The sequence below is a fragment of the Lipophrys pholis genome (assembly GCF_963383615.2).
Source record: "Lipophrys pholis genome assembly, chromosome: 3".
Classification (NCBI taxonomy): domain Eukaryota; kingdom Metazoa; phylum Chordata; class Actinopteri; order Blenniiformes; family Blenniidae; genus Lipophrys; species Lipophrys pholis.
This window is the reverse complement of record NC_137627.1, coordinates 14,918,358-14,942,343: the sequence shown is the minus strand read 5'-3', so window position 1 is coordinate 14,942,343 and position 23,986 is coordinate 14,918,358. Positions and strand designations below refer to the sequence as shown.

At 39.9% G+C, this 23,986-nt stretch overlaps 1 protein-coding gene across 1 annotated transcript; it reads right to left on the bottom strand.

Moving 5' to 3' along the window:
• Positions 1-252: 252 nt before the first annotated feature.
• Positions 253-4,554, bottom strand: LOC308107414 (potassium channel subfamily K member 13; the record flags this gene model as incomplete). The annotated part of the gene is made up of 2 exons (XM_080459735.1): positions 253-1,109; positions 4,218-4,554. 2 exons carry the CDS (start codon positions 4,552-4,554, stop codon positions 253-255), a joined length of 1,194 nt encoding a protein of 397 aa, XP_080315861.1.
• Between the last annotated feature and the right edge of the window lie 19,432 nt (positions 4,555-23,986).

Genomic DNA, 23,986 nt, shown 5'->3' with positions numbered 1-23,986 from the left:
GATACTTGTGACTCGCCTGCAACTGAGGTACAAGAGGATTACTATAGCAACAACACATCATTAGTAGGGTAAAACTAACCTGTCTCACGACAGTCTAAACCCAGCTGACGTTAGAATTATTATTATTCTCCTTCACTATTAGTAGGTGAACAATCCAACGCGTTGGTGAATTCTGCTTCACAATGATAGGAAGAGCCGACATGCCGGAGCCTGAAATATCAGGCAGAATGCTACATCTTTAAAAGTAATACTTTAACTCAGCCAGCCAGGAAGCGGTTTAGCATAGACTGAATTCCTCTCATATGGACCATCATCCTGTTCCTGTATTCCAAAATCTTCATCTTTGCAATTGTGGCATACTGTTTCTACGTTAGCTCCATCACAGAGGCATTTACCAATGGCACTGGGAACACACGATCGCCACAACATGCTATGGCCCGAGCAGGACGCTGCTTGCAGTTGCTCTCTATGTGGAGTTTCATCTTCCAGAGGACGAACTGGTGGCTCAGAGTCAGGGAAACAAAGTTTGAGCAAAGTTCTGGATTGCAGCCGGTGGTGCTGCATACGATTATATATCCAAATCAGTGTCCTCAGGATCCAGTTTAGTCCTTGTTTCATAATCACAGAGATGGCATTGAAGAGGGAGTAAGTGCAGCACACTCCCAGAAGCATAAGAAGACAGTTGGCAACCTGGTATGCCCAAGTCTTCTCATGGTGCTTTCTCTGACTGCTTACAAAGTCCCCAAAGCCCACAGTACTGAATGCTACAAAGCAGAAATACAGTGACTCCAAGTATGTCCACCCCTCCATAACCGAATAGAGAGAGGCAGCGCTGCATGCAACCAGCATAACGGCAAGAAAAAGTAGGAGCGTGACGAGATAGACCGACGGTTTCCAGTCCTCTTTTCTGTTACTCTTGCTGTTTCTGTCCTTTGGTCGACTGAGTCTGCTTCTTCTTGTGTGGCACCAGAACATCAGGAGGCTGAGTAACACGATGACTCTCTCAAGGAACAGGTTGAAAAAGAGTATTGCAGCCGAGCAGCCCAGCAAACCGTAGAAAATGAGTAAGACCTTCCCCAGCATGGTGGACGGCGCTGTCACTCCGAATCCTGTGAGGAACATGACAGGAGACATCAGTGAGAACAGACTCACATCGTGTCATATCATCACTGCAAAAGCATCATGGTGGGAAAAGGCCTCACTCTGAAGCATCACTTCTTCACAGTTTCTGTTGGTTTTTCCACTGCTTGACCCCCCCCCCCCGTACACATGTCTACAGTGTACGTTTTAGTCTATTTCCTATAAATGAAATATGTTCAAGATCTTAATATTCATTCATTCCCAGTAAGTAAATGACAAGTAGCTGCTTCCTTTAAGTTTTCCTGATATGACTTTTGACCTTTGCAGATGAGGTACCCGTGATGGAAGTGGTCTTCTTATTGCGTCTTCCTTTTATTCCTTTATAAATATAATGACCGGATAAGCTCCTTTGTCTAAAAAAAAAAAAAAGGAAACCTATTTGATGTTGCTGACTTGATGACCTTCCCTCCTGCGTAAAGCCTCCGGCAGTGATAAAAAAAATCCTTTTTTTTTTCCCCCACACTTTTTACTTCTCTCACACTAATCACAGAACGGTGTTCCTGTTTTTAAGCAGAGCCTTCACTGGGGAAAAAAACAAAAAGATTCTGTCATTTCCACACTCACAAAAATAAGTTATTTAATCATGTCACACATTTCCATCTATTCATATTAAGTAGATTGAATCCCATTCCTTCATATTAACTATGTATTAGAATGAACCATTTAACAAGAAACTCAACATGCTCATGTTAATCAAACATATTTCTGATATGTAAACTAAAAAAACTGCATAGTAGATTTTTTTGGAGTGTTTCCTTTCCCATGTTGCGCTCATCTACTATGGTCTTCCTGTGGTTTCATCCAGTTGATCCTTCAGGAAGCTTTGAAACTCAGAGGAAATATATTTAAAGATAGATGACGTTGTTCCTGTTACATTATATTTTGTGAATTTAGCTCGTTTTGCGTTTCAATGATTTTTATGGTTCTGTGTGTTTCATGTCCTGTCAAGCAGCTCTCATGTCTTTCATGTGGTGTAATGGTTTGCTTTGGCTCATAGTCACACCCAACATGGGGTTCTACTTATTTTTTCCTTTTATTTAATTTTATAATTTTCTGGCTTGTACTGTACAGCATTTTGGGCCCATGGAGTGAAACATCCCAGTGACTCATTGAAGCAAAACACATTTGTGCGTACACTTTCATAGTTATTGATTTATTATTAATTTGCCAACTATTAGGTATAGTGCTCAACCTACCAAATGTGAGTTGGTCTAAAAGTCCTCTAATTGTTTTTAGTTACCTATTTTTAACTGAATTTCCAGTTTTCCTTAACCGACCATGTTCAACAAATTAGCTTCACAAGCCATTTATCTCAATTTAATTTAGGATACCGTCCTGGAAAGCAGAGTGGAAAAGCAGCAAATTAGTGAAGGAACCCAACTTAGAAATGTAAAATCCCTGGGAATTGTCATCTATTCAGAGCGGGAAAAGTGTGTGGGAGTTGTGTTCCATGTCCCATATCCCTGAGGTATCATTACATGTCTAAACGACTGTGGACAGGATATACGAAGGTTGTTGTAAAACGGAAATTGATCCAGACCGGCAGCAGCCTGTCCTGCAGTTTCCACAGTGACAGGGAGTCTCCAAAGATAGAGGAGAACACAGCAGGGTTGTAAATTGATTTCAAACAGAGATGAGGTGGGTCTTTTTTTTTTTCCATCTTGTTTGTCCTCTATAGGTACATTTAACTCTCCTGAACCGAAAATCAATCCAGACTCATACGTTCAATCATTATTATTGGTCAGTTTGTGTCTCATGGTGCGGCTTGGTGAAAAATAGCTGTGGCTGTGAGCTTTCTTCAGTTGGAAAAGCAGAACAACAGCTCCAGTCTGTTTCATGTGACGTCCGCAGCGGCGGTCGGATGAATTCAGTCTGGGTATCAAGTACAACGTACAAGGTACTTCATTCTCCCTAATGGTCAATTTGGTTCATAGACAGCTGTTTTCACAGCTGATTGTTGGTTCCATATTCATCTTTCAGCGGCGTCCTTCTCGGGTCACCACATCCATGAGTCCTCTTTGATGTCTTATTCTTTTCATGCATCTCCAATCCCTCCATTATCCAATATATCTGCTACCTTCCCTCATCACTTGTCCAAACGATCTGCACTGGCTTCATCTCAATCCTAGCTGTCCCTCTGATTCATTCATTTTCAAACTCGGCGTAAACAGCATTAAACTGGGGTTCATAGCACAGTTTGCTGTGGACCACAGTGTAAAAGGTTTGTACTGGTCCTGTCCTAATGAGACTGTAGGACAGCTCGTCCACAAAACTGCAACCCTGGACAACTCGTCCACGGACAGCACCCTCAGTGGACAACTCATCCATGGATGACAGTTCAGAATTTTCTTGAGAAACTAAATCCTGTACAATGTACTTTTACATATTGTTCTTTTTAAGTGATATTTTTCATATATCTAGTGGATGTGCATAGTATATGTTTAGTATAGTATCAGATGGCTTTCTTTCTCTTTAGAATTGCTCAAATTGAACTTATCACACCTCCCTCACACCTACACTGGTTGTCCCACCTCAGATCTAACCCTAACCCTAACCCTAAAGACTGCTTCACGATGAAATATATATATTGTGTTTTTGTGTCAAATATACTTAATAAATCCTTCCGAATGTGTCAAATATACTTTGAAATCCTTCAAATCAATAATGCTGAAAGAACTAGTCGTGGACGAGATGTCTGGAACCACATGGACGAGTTGTCCAGGGTTGCAGTTTTGTGGACGAGTTGTCCATGATTGAGCTGTCCGTGCACCCTTAATGGAGATACAGTAACAGACTGACACTTCTCAGGAATTACACAGTGAGTCATTCTCGATTTGAACAGTGCCACATTTACTGGTAAACGAGACGAAGAAAAAGAAGGGAAAAAATGCACGTAGGGAAACAAGACACCCCCCCCCCCCCCCCCAATACTCTCAACCAAAGTTATTTTTCAGATTGAAAATTGACATTATTTTTTTCTGCTGTTTGAATTTCAAACATTTGGGTTTCATTGTCGCATCAATTATTATGGAGTTACTGATCCTGGATACACAGGATGGTTTTTCTCGTTGACTTACCAATAGTAGAGACGACTGTTCCCACAAAGTAGAAAGCACCTGGGATGTCCCACAGGGCTCTGACTCGTTCTGTCCGGATACCTGCCGTCCTGGCTTCCTCGTAATAAAGCAACAGCAATTTTAGTTCCTCACAGCTGACATTATATTCATGGCTGAAGTTCACCAGCCTGTGTTCCCAAAGCCTGTGGGCCTGGATCTCTGCCGGTCTCTCCAATGAGGAAAAAATGGCGGCACCAACCAGCATATAAAGAGCAATGAGAACACCGAGCAGGTAGAACTGAAGTGTCTCCCTGCTGGGGATCAGGGACGGACAGCAGCATGACAGATTTCTCCCCATTGTCTGAAAGCTGCAGGCTGTCTGTGGAGCGATTCAGTGTGCTAAATAGACCCAAGTAAAGAGGCAATATTTGCACAGTTGTTTGATACCATCAGTAAACAAGTGATAGAGCAGAGACCAATGTTAGTCCAGTTAATTTTTTTTTCTCAGTCCCATCTCATCTACCAAGTATTACATAGACACTTTCTACAAAACACAGTTGTGTGTGTGTGTGTGTGTGTGTGTGTGTGTGTGTGTGTGTGCGCGCGTGTGTTTTCTTGACAGTGCAGTTAAAACTTGAATGATCCTTGTGTACGCTCACTGCTCATCGCCAGCTCAATAATCTGTCTTTACTTTTCTTTTATGAGTCACCAACGTATGTACCTGACCTGGAGCCCTAATGCAAAACATTTTATCCTCTATTTTCACTGAGAGATACACCGACAGGGCAGTTTTGTAGAGGTAAACAAGCCAGTGTGTGTTCAAAAACAAAACAGACATTAACAGAATAGATTTTTATTTTCATTGTACAAGTTAAAAGCACATTTTGTTTTCTGAAAAATAGTCACAAAATGTCAGAACCACCTCCTTTGAGTGTCAAAGCCACTAATAGTCGACTAATCTCCTGCTTGAAAGCCAACATTTTGTCAAGTATGTCCAATAGCTTATACTGCGACGGGAAATCTTTCACAAATAGAAATTTAGTCTGGAGCTTGCGTACTTTTTCTATATATTTATTTATTTATTTACTTATTTATGCAAACCTATTTATAGTTTGGAAGTTTTAATAATAATATATATTTCCCATTCAAGCCTCGCATATTATTTGATCTGGAAGAATTGAACATATATCATTTTATTAAGAGACCAATTTGCTTTGCTGCCAAGAGTTAGGGGTTAAAAGATTAAAGGCACTTGTGTTTACTTCACGGGGTTCAGTTAACATTTTCATGAATTCCCGTCTCAGCGGAATTGTACATTGCTGTGTAATGACAGCATGAAAGGGTAACGCCCTCCAATATTCATATGTCTTACATCTGCTATCTCACATGCTTACTTGACAAATGTTGGGAAGATTCTTTCCTAAGAGCACAGTTTGAAATACTTCCAAAACAATGACAGTACAAATAGGAAAATCCCCTCATGATGTTGTCAGCTAATTCTATTCTGCCTCCACTGTTCACTCAGGGCGCGTGAACTTTAAACTCCTTTTCAAGTCTCGGCAAGGCAGATTGCGACATGCAGCAGCATATAACACACATTTTCATGTGTTGTAGTACTGAACATTACAATACTGTAATACATTCTGGTAAAAGATGGCACAAAATAGCAACTTCATTCATTAATTACTTAGCTGAATGTAGATTATATGTTAAAGCGCAAAAAACCAATAGCCAGTTAAACTGAATATGACCATTTAATCTTGTACAGAAGTAACACAAAAAAAGACACTTTCTCTCTCATTCTTTCCTCATAAAACATTTGAAATCCTTTGGAAAGTCAACGCCAAGAGAATAGCTGTATCTTATCACATGAGGTCAATTTGCAAAAACAAAGAAACAATGTCATCCTGAACAACATCTATAAATTTAATGCCACCACCCTGCAAGCCAATACATAAACTGTTCTTGTAGAATTCATGTGCATGGAAAAACTAAGACCAGGAGCAAATGAACGTTGTGGATTCAGTCCTGCGTGACCTTTTGGGAGAATATGTGAAGCAGAGGTGTAAAAAATTTCAGTTCAGGAGTCACATACAGTCTGTCGATTTGAGTGAGTGAAGTCAATAAAATATATATTAGATTATTTGTTTAAATATAAGGTATTAATATATTATGACAAAAAGTAATTTAATTAAATCTAGACTTTATTTTAATTTTTTACAAATAGAAATAGTTGACTCGATATAGCATAGTGTCTGTTATATTAGCTACGTAAGTCTCTTGGATGCAACCAGGAACTGTGTCGGCTAAACATCCGCTTATTTTAACTCCATATACAGTACACGAGCAATAAAATAGGATTAACGTTTAGGTTGGACATTAGTTTACAAAGTCTTTTAAAGTTAAAGCTCTTAACCTCATTAAATAAGTGCGGCAGTGCAATATCAAGAACATTAAAGCTTTAATAAAGTCATTTACACATGACTTTACTTAATAAGTTTTTCTCCACTCGGAGAACAAAAACATGAACATCGCTTGTGTGTTTGCATTACAATTCAATTTACTAATTGGTGCTTCCACTAGTCTGAGTCATTTTTCCCCCATTTAGTGTCAATTTATTTTTCTTGAAGTCACAGTTTGTGGGTTAATCTTTCCATTGTGCGGATTTCTTCAATATTCATCAGCCAATGGCTTTTTGTGGTTGGAACTATGGTATCTTCCCCCAGTTCCTTGTATAAGCTTTTTTCACATGCCACTGGTAGTGTTATAATCAAGTATCTATCGTTTCCCATTACATTGTTTTTAATGAAATTGCACATACAGATACATTATATTGGAATCTGATAACCCTGAATGATTGTAACACGTTTTTCCAGAAGAACGTAGCAGGTTCTTCCCGGAGAAGCCCTCCACAGGCACAAACTTGTGGTTGTTTGGTGCGTCTTACACAAGTTAAGCCAGTCGCCTTCTGTAATTTCCATGTTAAGCTCATTCTCCCAATTCTCTTTTATATAATTCGTTAAGTTTAGCCCTTGTATACTGCCGAAACCATTCTGTCTTTCTTTGTACACTTCTGTTATGGTTTGAATTGCACCGTTCGTTCTCTGGAGGGATCCACCTGGATTTCTTTTCTGTGTTAATCTTTTAATTGGAGATTAACTCTCCAAATCACATTCTATTTTTAAATTCTGGAAACTGTCCAGGCATCTTTCCCTTTGCGAAACATTGCCATGGTCAACAAGGACATGGCGTCCATCAAAGAGATACTGCTTCCCAGGGGGTCAGTTTAGGGAGACTGTATCCAGGTTGTAGTTCAAACGTGGAGTGAATGAGGCATTTCTTCCATGGACCTTCGATACGTTGGTGAACACCATGCCGTATGGAGATACACTCTCTAGATCCCAGTGTACACTAAACAGTGATATGACACAAGGAAAAAAAATGTTTAAGTAAGAAAATTGTATTTGCTTCCACTTTTGCACCAAAAACTGAATCAGTCTTTTGGATCTACGAGAACTTTAAAACACTGCTATCAAATAGACTTGATTTTATGAATGCGTTTGTCCAAAATGACATTTACAGTGCTATTATTTTATTTTTGAAAAGGACGATGCATCATTTAGAAAATCATCAAACTAGCAAATCATCTGAAAAAGAGGCTTTTATTTGTACTACTTCCTCATTAATGTGACTCATGTATTCCGATGATCTCTTATTGTTCATTGAAAATATGTTTCACTGCACTCTGACACCACACTGCCGCAGTTTACTGCAGTTCAAGTGATGATGTAGTGATGTAAGAGCCACCAAGTCGGCGCTAACGCCAATTTGAAAAAGATTTGCACATCTCCACAATTCGGTGTGTGGAATATTGTTAAGTTGTAATTATAATCAGGATTTTCTCGAGAGACTATAGACTGATAAAATTAAAACTCACTTTCATTGCATGGAGGTGTCTCATTCAGGCTGTTACCAGACACATGTTTCCAATCTGAAAAAGAGAAATAATTGTGATTATATAGAAAAACTGGTTTATACACTTTGGTTGAGAATGAAAATGCTTAAGGGTTATCAAAAGACCTGTGATGTGGCTTCGATGCTTCCCAGTTGGGAGGACTGGACTTCCTGCACAGCACCGCCTCAGAGAGGTGTTATAGTAGAGGTGACCACAGCATCTAAATCTAGTCTTGGCAGAGTAGATCACCTTTTTGTCCTCACCGGAGCAGCAGACTTGACTCTAAAGCACACAGTCAGTATTTTTATGATTGATAGAAATAATATTCATATTATGATAAAACTGGTGTGATGTCTGTCCAATCATTTTAATACGATATACACCTTTATTTTATTATTTTTTTTTACAAAATGCAAAATAATTGAATATTAGCAAGATCATAACTTTCCAACCACTAACTTTCCAGTAAAAAATGCATTCTCATACACTGCTTTATTGCAAAAAGGTTGTTTTAAACATCCAATAGACCAATTTGCACATATTTTGTGGATTCAGGATTGATGAACTTCCTCTTAGCAATGAAACAAGTCATATAAATCACACTAACTTTGACCATTTCATCTTCCTTCTATCAATTTTTTATGTTGCTGCAGGTGTAAATACTTTCAATGAGTGTTAAAACCAGAAAAAAAAGATACATTTTTTTATCTTTCTGATGCCATTTCTAACTAAATGTGACGCAGACATGAATGGGATTTGTATGGAACCATCAAGGGTTTCCTTACTTTGCAGCTTGAAGACAACATAAACTTGTAATTTATGTATATTTCCAGGATTATTTATAACAAAGCCTACCTGTTGGTTTTGCAGAACAGAGCCACAGCAGCGCACACGAGTCGCATGACTATCCGATGCACTCAGGTCGTACAGGGCTTTTGCACAGCACTTCTTCCTTGGGTCGGTAACGTTGTAGGCTCGATGACCACAGCAGTTAACGTTTGTTCTTTTGGGATGTCTGGAAGAAGAGAAAAAAAACCCGGCAAAATTCAAAGTCAGCATGATGAAGAAGTATTTATTTATTCTCCCAAAAATAAATGAATAAAAACCAGCAACAACAACAACTCGCCTGGACAATAACTTCTTTATCAGTGTGTTTACACTGAAGCTGAACAAATTCAGTCGTCCATGACACCACCGTGATGACATTCAAAACATTGACGGAAATCACAAAGATAATGACACTTGAAGCATGAAAGACTGTGTGGTTGAACTGCACTTACTGTATATGCTTAAGGCATATCTGTTCTATCTGACATGAGCGGGTCTCATCCGTGACGAGCTGATGTTTGTTTTCATACTCACTTCTGTTTCTTACACGCCTTCATCCTTGGTGTTCCTTCATGCATTGTATTTTGCTTACTGTGATGTCTTTGATCGTCTTCAGTTAATGCTTTTCGGTTGATGAATACCACTTCATCGTGTCATGTCCTATCCTTATGACTGTACTGCGTTGTGTGAAAGGGAAAAACGATGGATGGCTAAAAACAGATGCATGATAAGCTACTGTCCTCTTTTGTACACACATGGCTGTGTCAGCATCCACTCAGACAACACCGTCATCTAATTTGCTGATGACACCACAGTGCAGGTGCTGGTGGCATGGTGTGAGGTCCACAACTAGGGTCCCAAACACCTCAAAGACCAAAGAACTGTTTGTTGACTTCAGAAGGAGGAAGTATGACCTGCAAAACCATCAGCATTAATGGGGAATATGTAGAGAGGGTGGTCAGTTTCAAGTTCCTGGGTGTACACATAATGTGGACCTCCAATGGAGCACTAACAGCAGGGAGAAGGTCAAGACGGCTCAATAGCACCTCTACTTTAACATACAATACCCTTGTTGTGCTTCATATATTATTTGCAGTTATCACACTGATCCAAATACTTTCCAACTGTTATTAGATTAAACCAGCCTGAGCAGCTCTATCTAGACAGTAACATGAGTTTCTAGATTAAACCAGCCTGAGCAGCTCTATCTAGACAGTAACATGAGTTTCTAGATTAAACCAGCCTGAGCAGCTCTATCTAGACAGTAACATGAGTTTCTAGATTAAACCAGCCTGAGCAGCTCTATCTAGACAGTAACATGAGTTTCTAGATTAAACCAGCCTGAGCAGCTCTATCTAGACAGTAACATGAAGCAGGATTATGAATTGACAAAGAGGCAAGAACAAAAGAGGAACATGATTTTGAGAGTTTGAGCAAATGATGACAGAAAACAAGGGACATTTTAGAAACGTCAACTAATGAAAATGTAACAGATGAAGGATCCAATATCAACAAAGGCTCTATTCAACATGCGCCACTGTTGACACATCAAACAGAGCTATTACATCATCTCGTTATGGATCTAAGCTTTCTCACGGCCCCAAAACACTCAACAGTTTACAAACTGAGCAATAGCAAGCATATGAATGTTTCTGGTCACCTGATAGATGCCTTTTTAAACCTGCAGATCATATATATATATTAGTGCTGTCAAAAATAATGCGTTAATTTAATGAATTTATTTGAAACATTCAATTCGCTAAAAGTTTTTTACAGCATTAACGCAGTTTTGCTTACTTCCGTTTTTCTCTCTCGTTTGTTTAACTCCCTTACCGGACAGCACAGCATATATATATATATATATATATATATATATATATATATATATATATATAATCTGTGAATACAATGTTCTATGATATGCCCACAAGTATTTCATATATTTTAAAAATGGAACATTATACAATGGTTGCCTTCAGTGTGTCTAAATGTGAGTGCGCTATCCCACCACACGCCCACAAAAGATTAAAGAAACCGTAAGTGGTTACACTGCAGTGCTTACTGACACGTTGTGAAGTATGTTGCAGCTTTAATTCCAAAAAGTAAAATTCTCAGTTCATGACTTTAACCCAGAAGTATAATAATCTCAATAAAGTATTTTAAACCACAGAAGACAAATAGCAATGATTCAAGAGGAGCCAGAACATGCAATCCAAAAGTGTGTCACAGACACATGTATATACTGGAACAACCTTTTTTTTTTGCATAAGAAAATGGTCCAAAATAACAGTTCTTAGCAGTGCGAATCAGAGCTTTCTTAAAACAGCCAGACTGAATAACAGAGGCGGGCGGCTAATGGAATGTTTGAAAACAGTTACAGGAAGTTGTTTCCCCACCACTCCTGTCGGAATTTATGTCTACATACGGTCAGTATTAACATCCTGGCGACACTGCTTCCACTTGGGTGGAAAACATATTGGAGACAAACTATGGGTGTACAACACATACCAAGCCGTCTCATTTCACTGGATTTCATCAGAAATCTAAATACAGACAACCAAGCACTAATTTAATTACCGTTGCCCGTCGCAGCAGATTTCCTCTTGCGGTAGGTAGACGTCTGTTCCACAGCACTGATGTCCTTGAGGGTCATTAAGCTGAGAATAAGATGTAGTACAATTAGCTGGGGTGTAAAGGACATTGAGCTCGAGACAGTCTTTAGATCATCAAGTTTTTGCCGAAAGAAACAAACTTCCCCCTGTGCTTCAAGACACAGAGGAGAAACAGAAAACAAACCACATTCAAATGCATGCAAACATGACTTTTGACCAAAAGATCTACAACAAATCTGCCCATGGGTAGAAATAAAGTAACCTTGAGCCTCAAAAGATCTGAGTAAAATAAGGGCTGTAACTTACAATTACATTATTATGTCTATCTACTGTACTCTACACATACAATGAGCCAAAGTGAGTTAAGTCTTACCAGGGAGCCACAATGATTCTCATTTGTGTAGTCCGCATACGTGCCATTGCCGTTCAATAAAACATATACATAAGACAGAAAAGCACCTTCAGTAACTGTCTAAATAGAGTTGGGGAGGAGCTCTGGGCCCTGTCATAGAAGCTGCACTGAAACGGCAAAGGCTTTATTTGGAGCATTGTTGCGCTGCACTCAGTTGTCAAAGTCTCATATTTCTTGTTCAAATTATACTGAATAAAAAGGCTTATTTGTCCAGTGAACTTATTTACAGTGATTATACATTTTTTCCACAAAACGAGGACCTGTTTAAATATACTGAAGTAACATTCAAATAAAACAAACAAATAAAGTCATTAATACTTGGTTTGTCTGCAGTGTCTTCTCAGATAAACAGCCATCACAGCAGATATGTGTATGCGGGTTATACACAGTGGGTTTGACATCCCTTTGACCTAAAGAGGAGGACAGGAAGAGAAACCACATATCAGACGTTGTGTGTCTGGGACATCCTGAAAATTATTGTCTGGAATAACAGGGAAACATTTGAAGGGGAGGCCAGACACCTGACAAAGATCAGCTCCCACATCTGCAGTTTTACTCAAGATAATAGTCTCTTTGACGCACACAAGTGAGAGCCTGTCTGCCAACCGAGGTTCTGAGAAATACTTTCTATATATCAGGAATTTGGCAGGGGACGACATGGGAAAAAGTAAAGGGCAGGATGCAATGGGAATTTTGTCATTCGCAATTTCCCATAGACTATCGTTGCATCATCAGGGACGCCTACTTTAGCCTTGCAGAACAAGCACAGATGACAGCTCTGGTAAATCAACTCTATTCCTTTTGTAAATGTCTTTTGCTTACTCCTTTCTGGCTGGAAAAAGCTTGTCACTTGCTCCAGGGTTCTTTTTTTGGGGTTGTACACACCCGCCCACACTGTCTGCAATAAATGTGAAACTGCTTGTTCCCTCCCTCAGGGACTCTGCAGATATTTCTAATTGAAATTCCAATAATATTTAAGCATTAAAGATGTCTTTGGCATGTACTACAAATTTGTCAGATATGTGTTCATATAATAAATAGAAAATGAATGCATATCCAGCCTGTTTCTTTTGTTTTTATTCCACATAACTTTGTTTATAATAAGTATGGTTATCCAACATGGACAGCCTTCTAACAGCAGAGTGGTGGATTTGTCAATGATGAATTCTCGGTTGTTGCCGCTGCCAGTTTCACACAGCTGTGAATCCTTCGCTAAGGTTTATAAAAATGACTCGTTATTCTTATTAAGCCACAAGTTGCACATATGAGTAGTCTGTTGAAGATTTGGATGGAAAATATGGGAAATCGTATCTCTTTCCATTTGTTGCGGAGTACAGCTTGATAAAGGAAGATAAGGCTTTGTTTTGTTTTTTTGATTAGAAAAACCTTATTCAACGCAAATCCCAGAGTGAAAATATGCATAGTTTTGTAGCACAGTAGCATGCTATCTTATGCTTTTAGGTATTTTAACTTGTCACTGCAGTGAACTTGGATGTGGGAAATAATTCCTAAAACTAATAAGATCATCATTTGGGTTTTCAGGGGATTTCGCCCACACTTAAATAATTGCTTGTAAATTCAAAACACACTACTTTCCACTTTCCCACAACTGTCTTGTTTCCATATCTGAGATGATGATTTATGAGGTCACGTTGAGTACATCCACCACACCCGAGCACACGGAACATTACCTGAGGCACAGCACCCAGAAGCCTTTGACTGGTCTCTCCGACAGCAATCCTGTGTGTCTGGGTTATAACATTGTGCTCCACAGCGGCTCTCTGGTTTAATGCTGTGGTATGCAAACACAGATGCAAATCAGAAAACCGTTATCACAAGAAGACATTGAAACACAATGGCTTGTGCTGTGAGTCCTAAACTGCTACTGCAAATATGCATTTTAGTTTAGAATTTTAACAGTCGGTTGTTTCCCAGTTTTGTAGAGATAGTGTGATGTTTTACAACTTCCACTGGCTTACTAATGTATTAATGCACCTGAAAAAAGGACCAATATGTCAAAAAGAAAAAAAAAAGCTGCTCCAGGTAGTTTAGGCTGGTAAATATAAATGTAGAATATTGCCACAAAAAAGAATGCATTCATCGGCATCTGCTCCCAGATTCAGATGTTTGTATTTATAAAATTGTCAGCGTTATATCAATTAGAATAAACATTGTAAACATGCATTATTATATGTAAATGTAAGTAAATATGCCCTTGGAAACACACAACAAAGCAACAATAACAGTAGTAGCAGGGGGGGATTGTGACTTGCAAAATGTTGCAGAAGGAAATCTTGCTGGCTTCAAATCAAAGAAGATACCACATCAACTACAATCTAAGATGTTAAAGTGCCAAAGGACACGCGACTTAAAGATTGCATTATGTCCACATGTCTGTTTAATTGCATGTTATCCTGTTTCACAGCCTTTTGCTCCCTGAATTGCACATCCTCCTCAGGTGGTGATATATAAGTACCACTGGATTATTTAACCACACTAAAACAAAAGTACTCATTAACTTAAGGAGTTCAGAGACTTAAATCAAAAACAACGGATAAACATAGCAACAGCCTACTGATCGGCCTTAAAATACTGCTTCAACGTCTTCACTCAAGTTTTCAGGATTTCTCCTTTGACTGGTCTTGGCATGAGGCCAACCCGCATTGAAAGTGGTGAGTTTGGGTTTATCCGGCTCCCTGACACAATCTACGGACTGTGCTGCGCAAATAATATCTCCTTAATAAGTAGACACATTGGTCGATCATGCAGAGATTAGGCAGATTAGGCAGCGCAATCGGTGGATCTTTGCACAAATAACGGATCCATTATTTGTATATCCAAATCGTTCAAAAACACAACTATAGGTGTGTGTGTGTGTGTGTGTGTGTGTGTGTGTGTGTGTGTGTGTGTGTGTGTGTGTGTGTGTGTGTGTGTGTGCGTGCGTGCGTGCGTGCGTGCGTGCGTGCGTGCGTGCGTGCGTGTGCGTGTGTGCATGTGTGTGTGTGCGTGTGTTGGTGACAGCCTGTTTCAGTGATTGAATCCTGGATGGACTGGCACTTAAAAAGGTATCAGCTCAGTTTCAGTGTCTTTGACCGTAGCCTGAATAATGTGGGTATAAAAGTCAGATGGATGATTTTGGCAGTAGGTATATTTTGGTATAAATGAGCTTTAGTTAACTTACCAGTTAGGTTTGTGTTCGGGTTCCTGCAACAAACAATGAAAATTAATTTCGACAATCTCAAACACAACAGACTGTATTCCTGCCTGTTATTACAGTTAGAGTCATGTCTTTCACCAATATACAATCTAAGAACATTGAGATGAATACAGAAGTTATTTCTTACCTGCTGCTGAACACCTGTAGGGAAAAGATAAATCAGACAGTGACTCATCCTGAATCTTCAGACACAAGCTTTATTGATGTGGTCAACTACTGAAGGCCAATACACATATTTCCACCTAATAGGATGTACTGACGGCGGATCACTGACAATAAGCGCCACCGACACATCTACTGTGACGCATGACAATCTGTCCAAGTGGACTTAAGGTCTCCATGCAGCATGCACTATTTTTGTTATGTTGGTGTTGTTTCGATCACTGACTAGCTTGAGCACAGGAAATATATTGTTGTTATTGTTCCAATGTGTAAGCACTATCACATGAAATGGATTAAGATATTCTAAGATTCAATCCATTGGCTTCTCCAATTTTGGTCATGGTCTCAGCATCTGCAGGATTTATTAATCGTGAATTCAGAGATACACAAAATTACCAAAAGTATTCGCTCGCCTGCCTTCACAGGCATGTGAACATCTCATTGTTAAAATAGGATTTAATATATCACTCCACCCTTTGCCAGTATAAGAGCTTCAACTCCTCTAGGAAGTCTTTCCACATGGTGAAAGAGTGTGTTTATTGGAATTTTGTTTGAGTCTGGGGATTGTATGTTCTTCTTCTCGGGGTGGGAGGCCTGGGGCTTTGGAGGCCTGTCCCATAGGGGGCTGTTTGGGTAGAAGTTGGCTGGCTTCTGAATGCTGCGCCTGTGCCCGAGTCTGAGTCTCCTCTCTCTGCCTGTCTGAGCGCTCCCTCCCAAGGTTATGGTTGGCAGCTATGCACATCTCTGAGTTGTACTGTTCATGCGCACTTGGGAAACATAATCATTTGCTGCTTATTGCTCCAATTCACAGTCTACACCTAAGCAAGTTTGGTTCAAGTATCCAGAAGCGAATTTGCCACACCTATTTTACTAGAGAATGGACTTTGGAATACTTGGATGGTATTTCTAATTGTCTGTAGTGAATGCCTAGCCAACAAGACAGCTGTGAATATCACCATCTGCAGCTGGCTGTCTGCATGTTAACTGTGCAGCAGCGGTTGTTTGTTTCCCCATGTCTCCCATGTGTTTTGTGTGGGATTAGGAATGTTCATACAACAGTTTGTTTGGACAGACGAATCTGATTAAATTAGAGACTCCCCGCGGTTCCTGATATATAAATAGAATTATATCATCATTTAAATTATTATCATTACCTGGGTCCAAATTGTACAAATGACATGTGTCTGATTAAAGGGATAATCTGATACACAACATTTTTCCTATATTTCATCATTTTGATTAGCATCAAACAAACCTAATCTTCATTTTATGAGGCAGTTACTTGAGATCAAATGAGCTCTTTTAACAAGCAAGGCCTGTGCACAATGGCAGCTTTAAAAAGAAAGGATGATAGACAGAGACTCAGAGACGGCATCACAAATAAAGAAACAAAAACAGTGAGGACGTCCCAGATTCCTGTGGACAGGCTGACTTCCACTTCACCACTACCCTATACACACTGGTGCCTCCTGCATATCTCCTTCCATTCACATAATAAAACTATTTTGCATTAAAAACTAAAATCTGATCAAACTAATGATCATGTGTTGCTCTGACTCTCAAGTGGACGTGAATCTGAAGAGTATTCTCGAAAAGAAGAAGAAGAAATAAGGTGCCGTGTAAAATGCAGTGTTCAGAGATGTCATAAGGTTCAACCTGAGTTGTCGACGTCACATTTGAAACCAACAGCGAGGATCTCCACTCCTGTATCCTTCTGACAACAGTGATGAGACGTGGAGTTAAACTGCTCTTGACCGCAGCAGAAGTGATGACTGGACTTCCTTCTATGAGTTTTCTTGTCACCAGGGGGGCCACAATCCAACCTGTTGACCTCGTCAATTGCTCCTGTAGGAAAGATGTGAACACTTAAAACCACTTTAACAGCAGCCGTACAGACAGTTTACTTATTCAGGATGCTGACTTTAGGTCCTACACACATAAATGTCACTGCAAATGTTGATTGTGTCACACAGTGGAAATACTTCAATACAATCCGCTCAATATAAAATATAGTTTAATGTTTTAAAAATATAAGAATGAGCATTTACTTCATTCATGTCACAAAACTACTAAATTAAACCCTTTACATTAAAAGTGTATCATTCATCTTAAATATTTTAAAAGATACTATTCAAAAATGTCTGCAATAAGCACAAAGGTAAGTTTGCAAAATAAGCAGCAAGACAAGAAAAATAACTACAGCAAGTCAGGCTAAAGAGTGAGATGAATCGGCCAAAAAGGAGAGAGTGCACCAAAACCGTTACATAAAGTTTGGCTTCATAGAAGCACTGGACAGAATTAGAGCTGAATGCACCTTTTGTGGTGACAAACTGGCAAACCAAAGTTTGAAACCATGCAAACTGAGGCGCCACCATTCCACCAAACACCCTGAGACCGTCTGTAAAACCAAAAAGTTCATCCTCGGTGCAAAGAGACTCATCGCGACAAAATGAAATAAAGAAACTGTATTTCACATTGGTGTGTTCATCATAGAGGCTGTTTGGAATTCCACTACCACCAGTTCAGCACTGCTGGTCCCTGAGCCGACTCTTAACCCTCAACTGCTCAGGCAAGAACAGCGTCTGGCTTAAAAACCTAAGCCAGATCAAAACCAGCAAATCACATTGGATTGTCTTTACATCCATCTTGAAATTGAATAAACTTATGTAATAACTGTTATGGCTCCTAAAGGTTGTGTGTCTGACTTCCACTTCACCACTACCCTCTACTACACACTGGTGCCCCCCCACCCCCGTTTTGTTCTGTCCTGCATATCTCCTTCCATTCACATAATAAAACTATTTTGCATTAAAAACTAAAATCTGATCAAACTAATGATCATGTGTTGCTCTGACTCTCAAGTGGACGTGAATCTGAAGAGTATTCTCGAAAAGAAGAAGAAGAAATAAGGTGCCGTGTAAAATGCAGTGTTCAGAGATGTCATAAGGTTCAACCTGAGTTGTCGACGTCACATTTGAAACCAACAGCGAGGATCTCCACTCCTGTATCCTTCTGACAACAGTGATGAGACGTGGAGTTAAACTGCTCTTGACCGCAGCAGAAGTGATGACTGGACTTCCTTCTATGAGTTTTCTTGTCACCAGGGGGGCCACAATCCAACCTGTTGACCTCGTCAATTGCTCCTGTAGGAAAGATGTGAACACTTAAAACCACTTTAACAGCAGCCGTACAGACAGTTTACTTATTCAGGATGCTGACTTTAGGTCCTACACACATAAATGTCACTGCAAATGTTGATTGTGTCACACAGTGGAAATACTTCAATACAATCCGCTCAATATAAAATATAGTTTAATGTTTTAAAAATATAAGAATGAGCATTTACTTCATTCATGTCACAAAACTACTAAATTAAACCCTTTACATTAAAAGTGTATCATTCATCTTAAATATTTTAAAAGATACTATTCAAAAATGTCTGCAATAAGCACAAAGGTAAGTTTGCAAAATAAGCAGCAAGACAAGAAAAATAACTACAGCAAGTCAGGCTAAAGAGTGAGATGAATCGGCCAAAAAGGAGAGAGTGCACCAAAACCGTTACATAAAGTTTGGCTTCATAGAAGCACTGGACAGAATTAGAGCTGAATGCACCTTTTGTGGTGACAAACTGGCAAACCAAAGTTTGAAACCATGCAAACTGAGGCGCCACCATTCCACCAAACACCCTGAGACCGTCTGTAAAACCAAAAAGTTCATCCTCGGTGCAAAGAGACTCATCGCGACAAAATGAAATAAAGAAACTGTATTTCACATTGGTGTGTTCATCATAGAGGCTGTTTGGAATTCCACTACCACCAGTTCAGCACTGCTGGTCCCTGAGCCGACTCTTAACCCTCAACTGCTCAGGCAAGAACAGCGTCTGGCTTAAAAACCTAAGCCAGATCAAAACCAGCAAATCACATTGGATTGTCTTTACATCCATCTTGAAATTGAATAAACTTATGTAATAACTGTTATGGCTCCTAAAGGTTGTGTGTCTGACTTCCACTTCACCACTACCCTCTACTACACACTGGTGCCCCCCCACCCCCGTTTTGTTCTGTCCTGCATATCTCCTTCCATTCACATAATAAAACTATTTTGCATTAAAAACTAAAATCTGATCAAACTAATGATCATGTGTTGCTCTGACTCTCAAGTGGACGTGAATCTGAAGAGTATTCTCGAAAAGAAGAAGAAGAAATAAGGTGCCGTGTAAAATGCAGTGTTCAGAGATGTCATAAGGTTCAACCTGAGTTGTCGACGTCACATTTGAAACCAACAGCGAGGATCTCCACTCCTGTATCCTTCTGACAACAGTGATGAGTCATGTTGTTAAACTGCTCTTGACCGCAGCAGAAGTGATTACTGGACTTCCTTCTATGAGTTTTCTTGTCACCAGGGGGGCCACAATCCAACCTGTTGACCTCGTCAATTGCTCCTGTAGGAAAGATGTGAACACTTAAAACCACTTTAACAGCAGCCGTACAGACAGTTTACTTATTCAGGATGCTGACTTTAGGTCCTACACACATAAATGTCACTGCAAATGTTGATTGTGTCACACAGTGGAAATACATCAATACAATCCGCTCAATATAAAATATAGTTTAATGTTTTAAAAATATAAGAATCAGCATTTACTTCATTTATGTCACAAAACTACTATGTTTAAGCCTTTACATTAAAAGTGTGTCATTCAAATATTTTTTAAAAGATATGATTAAAAGATGTTTGCAATAAGCACAAATGCAAGCTTGCAAAGCAGCGGGAGAAAAAATGACGGCATGTTAGGGTAAAGAGAAAGATGAACCGGTCAAGAAGGAAAGAGTGTACCAAAACAGTTACTAGACTCTAGTAACTGGAGTGTTATATAAAAGAAAAACAAATGCAGTGTTCAGAGATGTCATAAGGCTGCACCTGAGTTGTCGACGTCACATTTGAAACCAACAGCGAGGATCTCCACTCCTGTATCCTTCTGACAACAGTGATGAGACGTGGAGTTAAACTGCTCTTGACCGCAGCAGAAGTGATGACTGGAATTCCTCTTGTGGAGTTTCTTGTCACCAGGCGGGCCACAGCACAACTGGGTGTCCTTATCATAAGCCTCTGAAAATGATCATGTTTCAATCATTCAACTTTAATTGATTTAACTTAAGACAGTGAACTGTCTGAACAACCAAATGAGAGCATGAATTCAAACACACAGTTTCAACTGGGACTAAAAGGATGGAACATTGGCTTATAAAATAGACTAATACAATTACAGCATCAGTCCAATTTGTCTCTCAATGGATTTTCCTATAGTATTTAGTTTGTGTTTTTATGATCAAAGTAAAATCATAAAGAGTTCCTGAACGATAAGCCCCGTTTCCACTGCACACAATGTGCCGGGATGGGACCGTACAGAGCGGTACGACAAAGCGAGACCCAAATCTGCTGCGCGTTTCCAGAGGGTACGGCTAAAATGTAGGCAGGAGTGTGAGCGCCGCACATATGTGATGTCGCAACAGTAGTGTCAGCTGGGGGGGGGGGGGGGGGGGGGGGGGGGGGGGGCCTCAACCCGGGCCGTATGAATCCTCTGTTGTCGTTGACATACTCCGCTTTTTTACACTAGCTGTTTTGTTAACCAGTTTGTTTTGGGGTTCTTTAATTTTCGCAGCCAACGGAGCTGCAGCTGCAACTTCCGTGTTGGTCCTGAGAGAGCACAGACCGGTGTGTCATGTCGCCAGTGTAAAGCCGACTATATAAACAACAACAAACGATTCATACAGCCTATGAGATATAAATATTGCAGGCGTGTTGAGTGACGTGAGTCACTGACCAATCAGCAGATGGCTGCTCAAAATCGGACCGTTCAGTTGGGCTGGGTAGCCCAATGGAAGAGTGACGAAAAAGCGTCAACCTTTGGTACAGTTAGTTCGGTACCATCCACAACTTTTACATTGGAAACTCATGAAAACTCAAACCGTACCGAACCGTCCCGTTCCGTCCCTGAATATTTTGTGCAGTGGAAACAGGGCTACGTCCTTTTATCATTTCCTTGATATGGTTTACAAAATAAATCTAATGATAGTCCCGTCACAGCGCCTCTTGTCTGACACGTATTATACCAGTATGAAGTTTTGTTCTCACCTCCGGCACAACACTGAGAAAATGCTGTTGGCATGGTGACGACCTTCGACTGACAGCACATCTCACTGAGACTGTTGTAGGCCCTCAGGCCACAGCAAGAAGACACCGATTCACTTAGTCCCTTCGTGACATTCACTGTGAAGACGAAGACCAAATAATTACATGTCACAGGAGTTCACGTCTGATGTGTTGCAAAATGTACAGTCAGGAATCAGTACAAATGATATGCTTCTTTATCTGGCCAGGAATGACTTTTCTGATCCTTTGTGAAGTATGTCACAAACATGTATGAAGAACGCACACGTTAAACATGAAATAACATCTGCACCAGAATTACAGTCAGAGCAGGAAAATCAAAAAGTTTCCCAATAATGTTATTGTTTATATTGTGGTGCACCTTGAGGGAGGTTCTCTGATTCAGAGTGGAGTGGGTGTGTCAGTGGAGTGTGGGGTGTGGAGTGTGGGGTGTGTGTAGGTGTTAAAGGAGGAAGGGCGGTGATGTCACAGGTGAAATGTTTGACAGAACAACTGTCGTTGTGGGTGGAAGGAATAAAGAAAACCGACTCGACAACTCTGTCCGTCTCCTCTTTAAGGACTCCCACATATATAATCAATTCTGTCATTTTCACGTTTCAGCAACTGATCTCCTTCTGCTGCCGTATATAACCATAAAGCAAACGTTTCAAATCCTTGCTGGATTGATTAAAAATGTGTTACCGTTCTGTTTGTCTCTGTGTCCTACTCTACAGCAGGTGGCGGTTCCTGGATTGAAAGGCTCAGGTCCACAACAGGACAGTCCTGCTCCTGGATGATATCGATTCCCACAGCAAACGCCTTCCCTGCGATCATACTGCTCTCCCAAGCATTTCTCTCTGAAAAAACACAGAAAATACACCACTCACTATTATCAGGGACACCCACTGATATGCCAAAGCCATAACAGTGAAACTAAATGCTTATTTTATTGATTTTTAGTAATGTCAGTTTGTTTGTTGTGCCGGCCTAAGATTTCTTCTATTCTAATATCGCCCTCTAATGGATTTGTATGGAAACTGTCTTGTCTGCGTGAATTCATTACAATGTACAAGAAAAATCTTTTAACCTGCATATGAATGTGACACGGAGCTATAAACATGACCGGATAAATCACATGTTATGGTCTTTCTCTATCTTACAACATGTTTTGGTCAGAAAACAAAACAATTATGAATATATATGGACATTTTGACAGCTGGTTACATCTTTAACTGTTCTCAACAAACTTTGACTTTTCTCAAACTCTGAAGAGGGGATGTGGCCCCCAGAAGGATTACTATCACGGCTTCCTTTGGTGGAAAAAAAGACTTTACTTAAATTGTGTTGTTTTAACATTCTTAAAGCATTTCACACTCGGCATTCACACACACCCATAGCATCCGAGATACTTTGAGAAAAACATTTAAAAAAAACAAAAAAAAAAACCTGAAACCTGAAAAAAAGCCAGATACCAAAACAATGATATAATGTGATTTCAGCACCAGTCACATTTACCACCCACTCACAGGGAAGCACCATTGACGGCTGTTCAACATGACTGGACTTGGTCCAAATTGTTTCAGTTTATTCAAAAAGTAAAGAGGTGGTGGGCTTACGTGTAGCAGTTGTCTTCAACCGGTGCAGTGGCCCCCTGGAAAATTCCTGTACACAAACACAAGGTACAGTATCAGGTTGATCTGACAACATTTTTTAAAGTCACTTGTTCCATCACAGAAAAAGAAGGTTGGATTTGTTGCAGATTTACATCATCAACCAATTTCAGGAACTGCAAATTTAGGATATGAGAACAAATTTGAAGACAAATCCTTGAAGTAGGAATATAATCTCAATATCTTGGGCTATGTTGTAGTTCTCATTTAAGCTTCGCTTCATTCTGAAAGTTGTTTCCAAATAAGTTCCTGCAGAAGTGCTTTAATTACTGTACAAGCCCCTTAATTTTTGATGTGCCAGGTGGTCACACTGAATTCTGATTTCTCTCCTGTTCGTGTCATTGTGGTGCGAGCGGTAAAACGATTCCCTCATGTGATTTGCAGCCTCCACTCAGCTGCCACTCCATCCGTGAACTAATCTCCAGATAAGAAACATTCTGCCTCTGGACTCGCTGCAATTCAACAATGTGTTAGAAGCAGTCCTCAGACATTGTTCATGACATCACCCCAACAGTGCAACAGATTTGTTAGCAGTGTCTTCATGATACGCATCATACGTTCCACTCTGCCCCAAAAGATGTAATCGTGGAGTACAAGAAGCTCATTGTCCCATTTAAGAGGCCTGTCTGAGATCGCACAACCTTTGCTGAATGTGTCCACACTGGAAGATAGAATAGCCACACTGTGGGCTCAAGGGACAGATAAGATCAGCAAGCATCAGTTTGTGTTGTTTATATAGCTAAACATTTATTTGAGTTCACACAGTGTGACGTTACCACTGCAG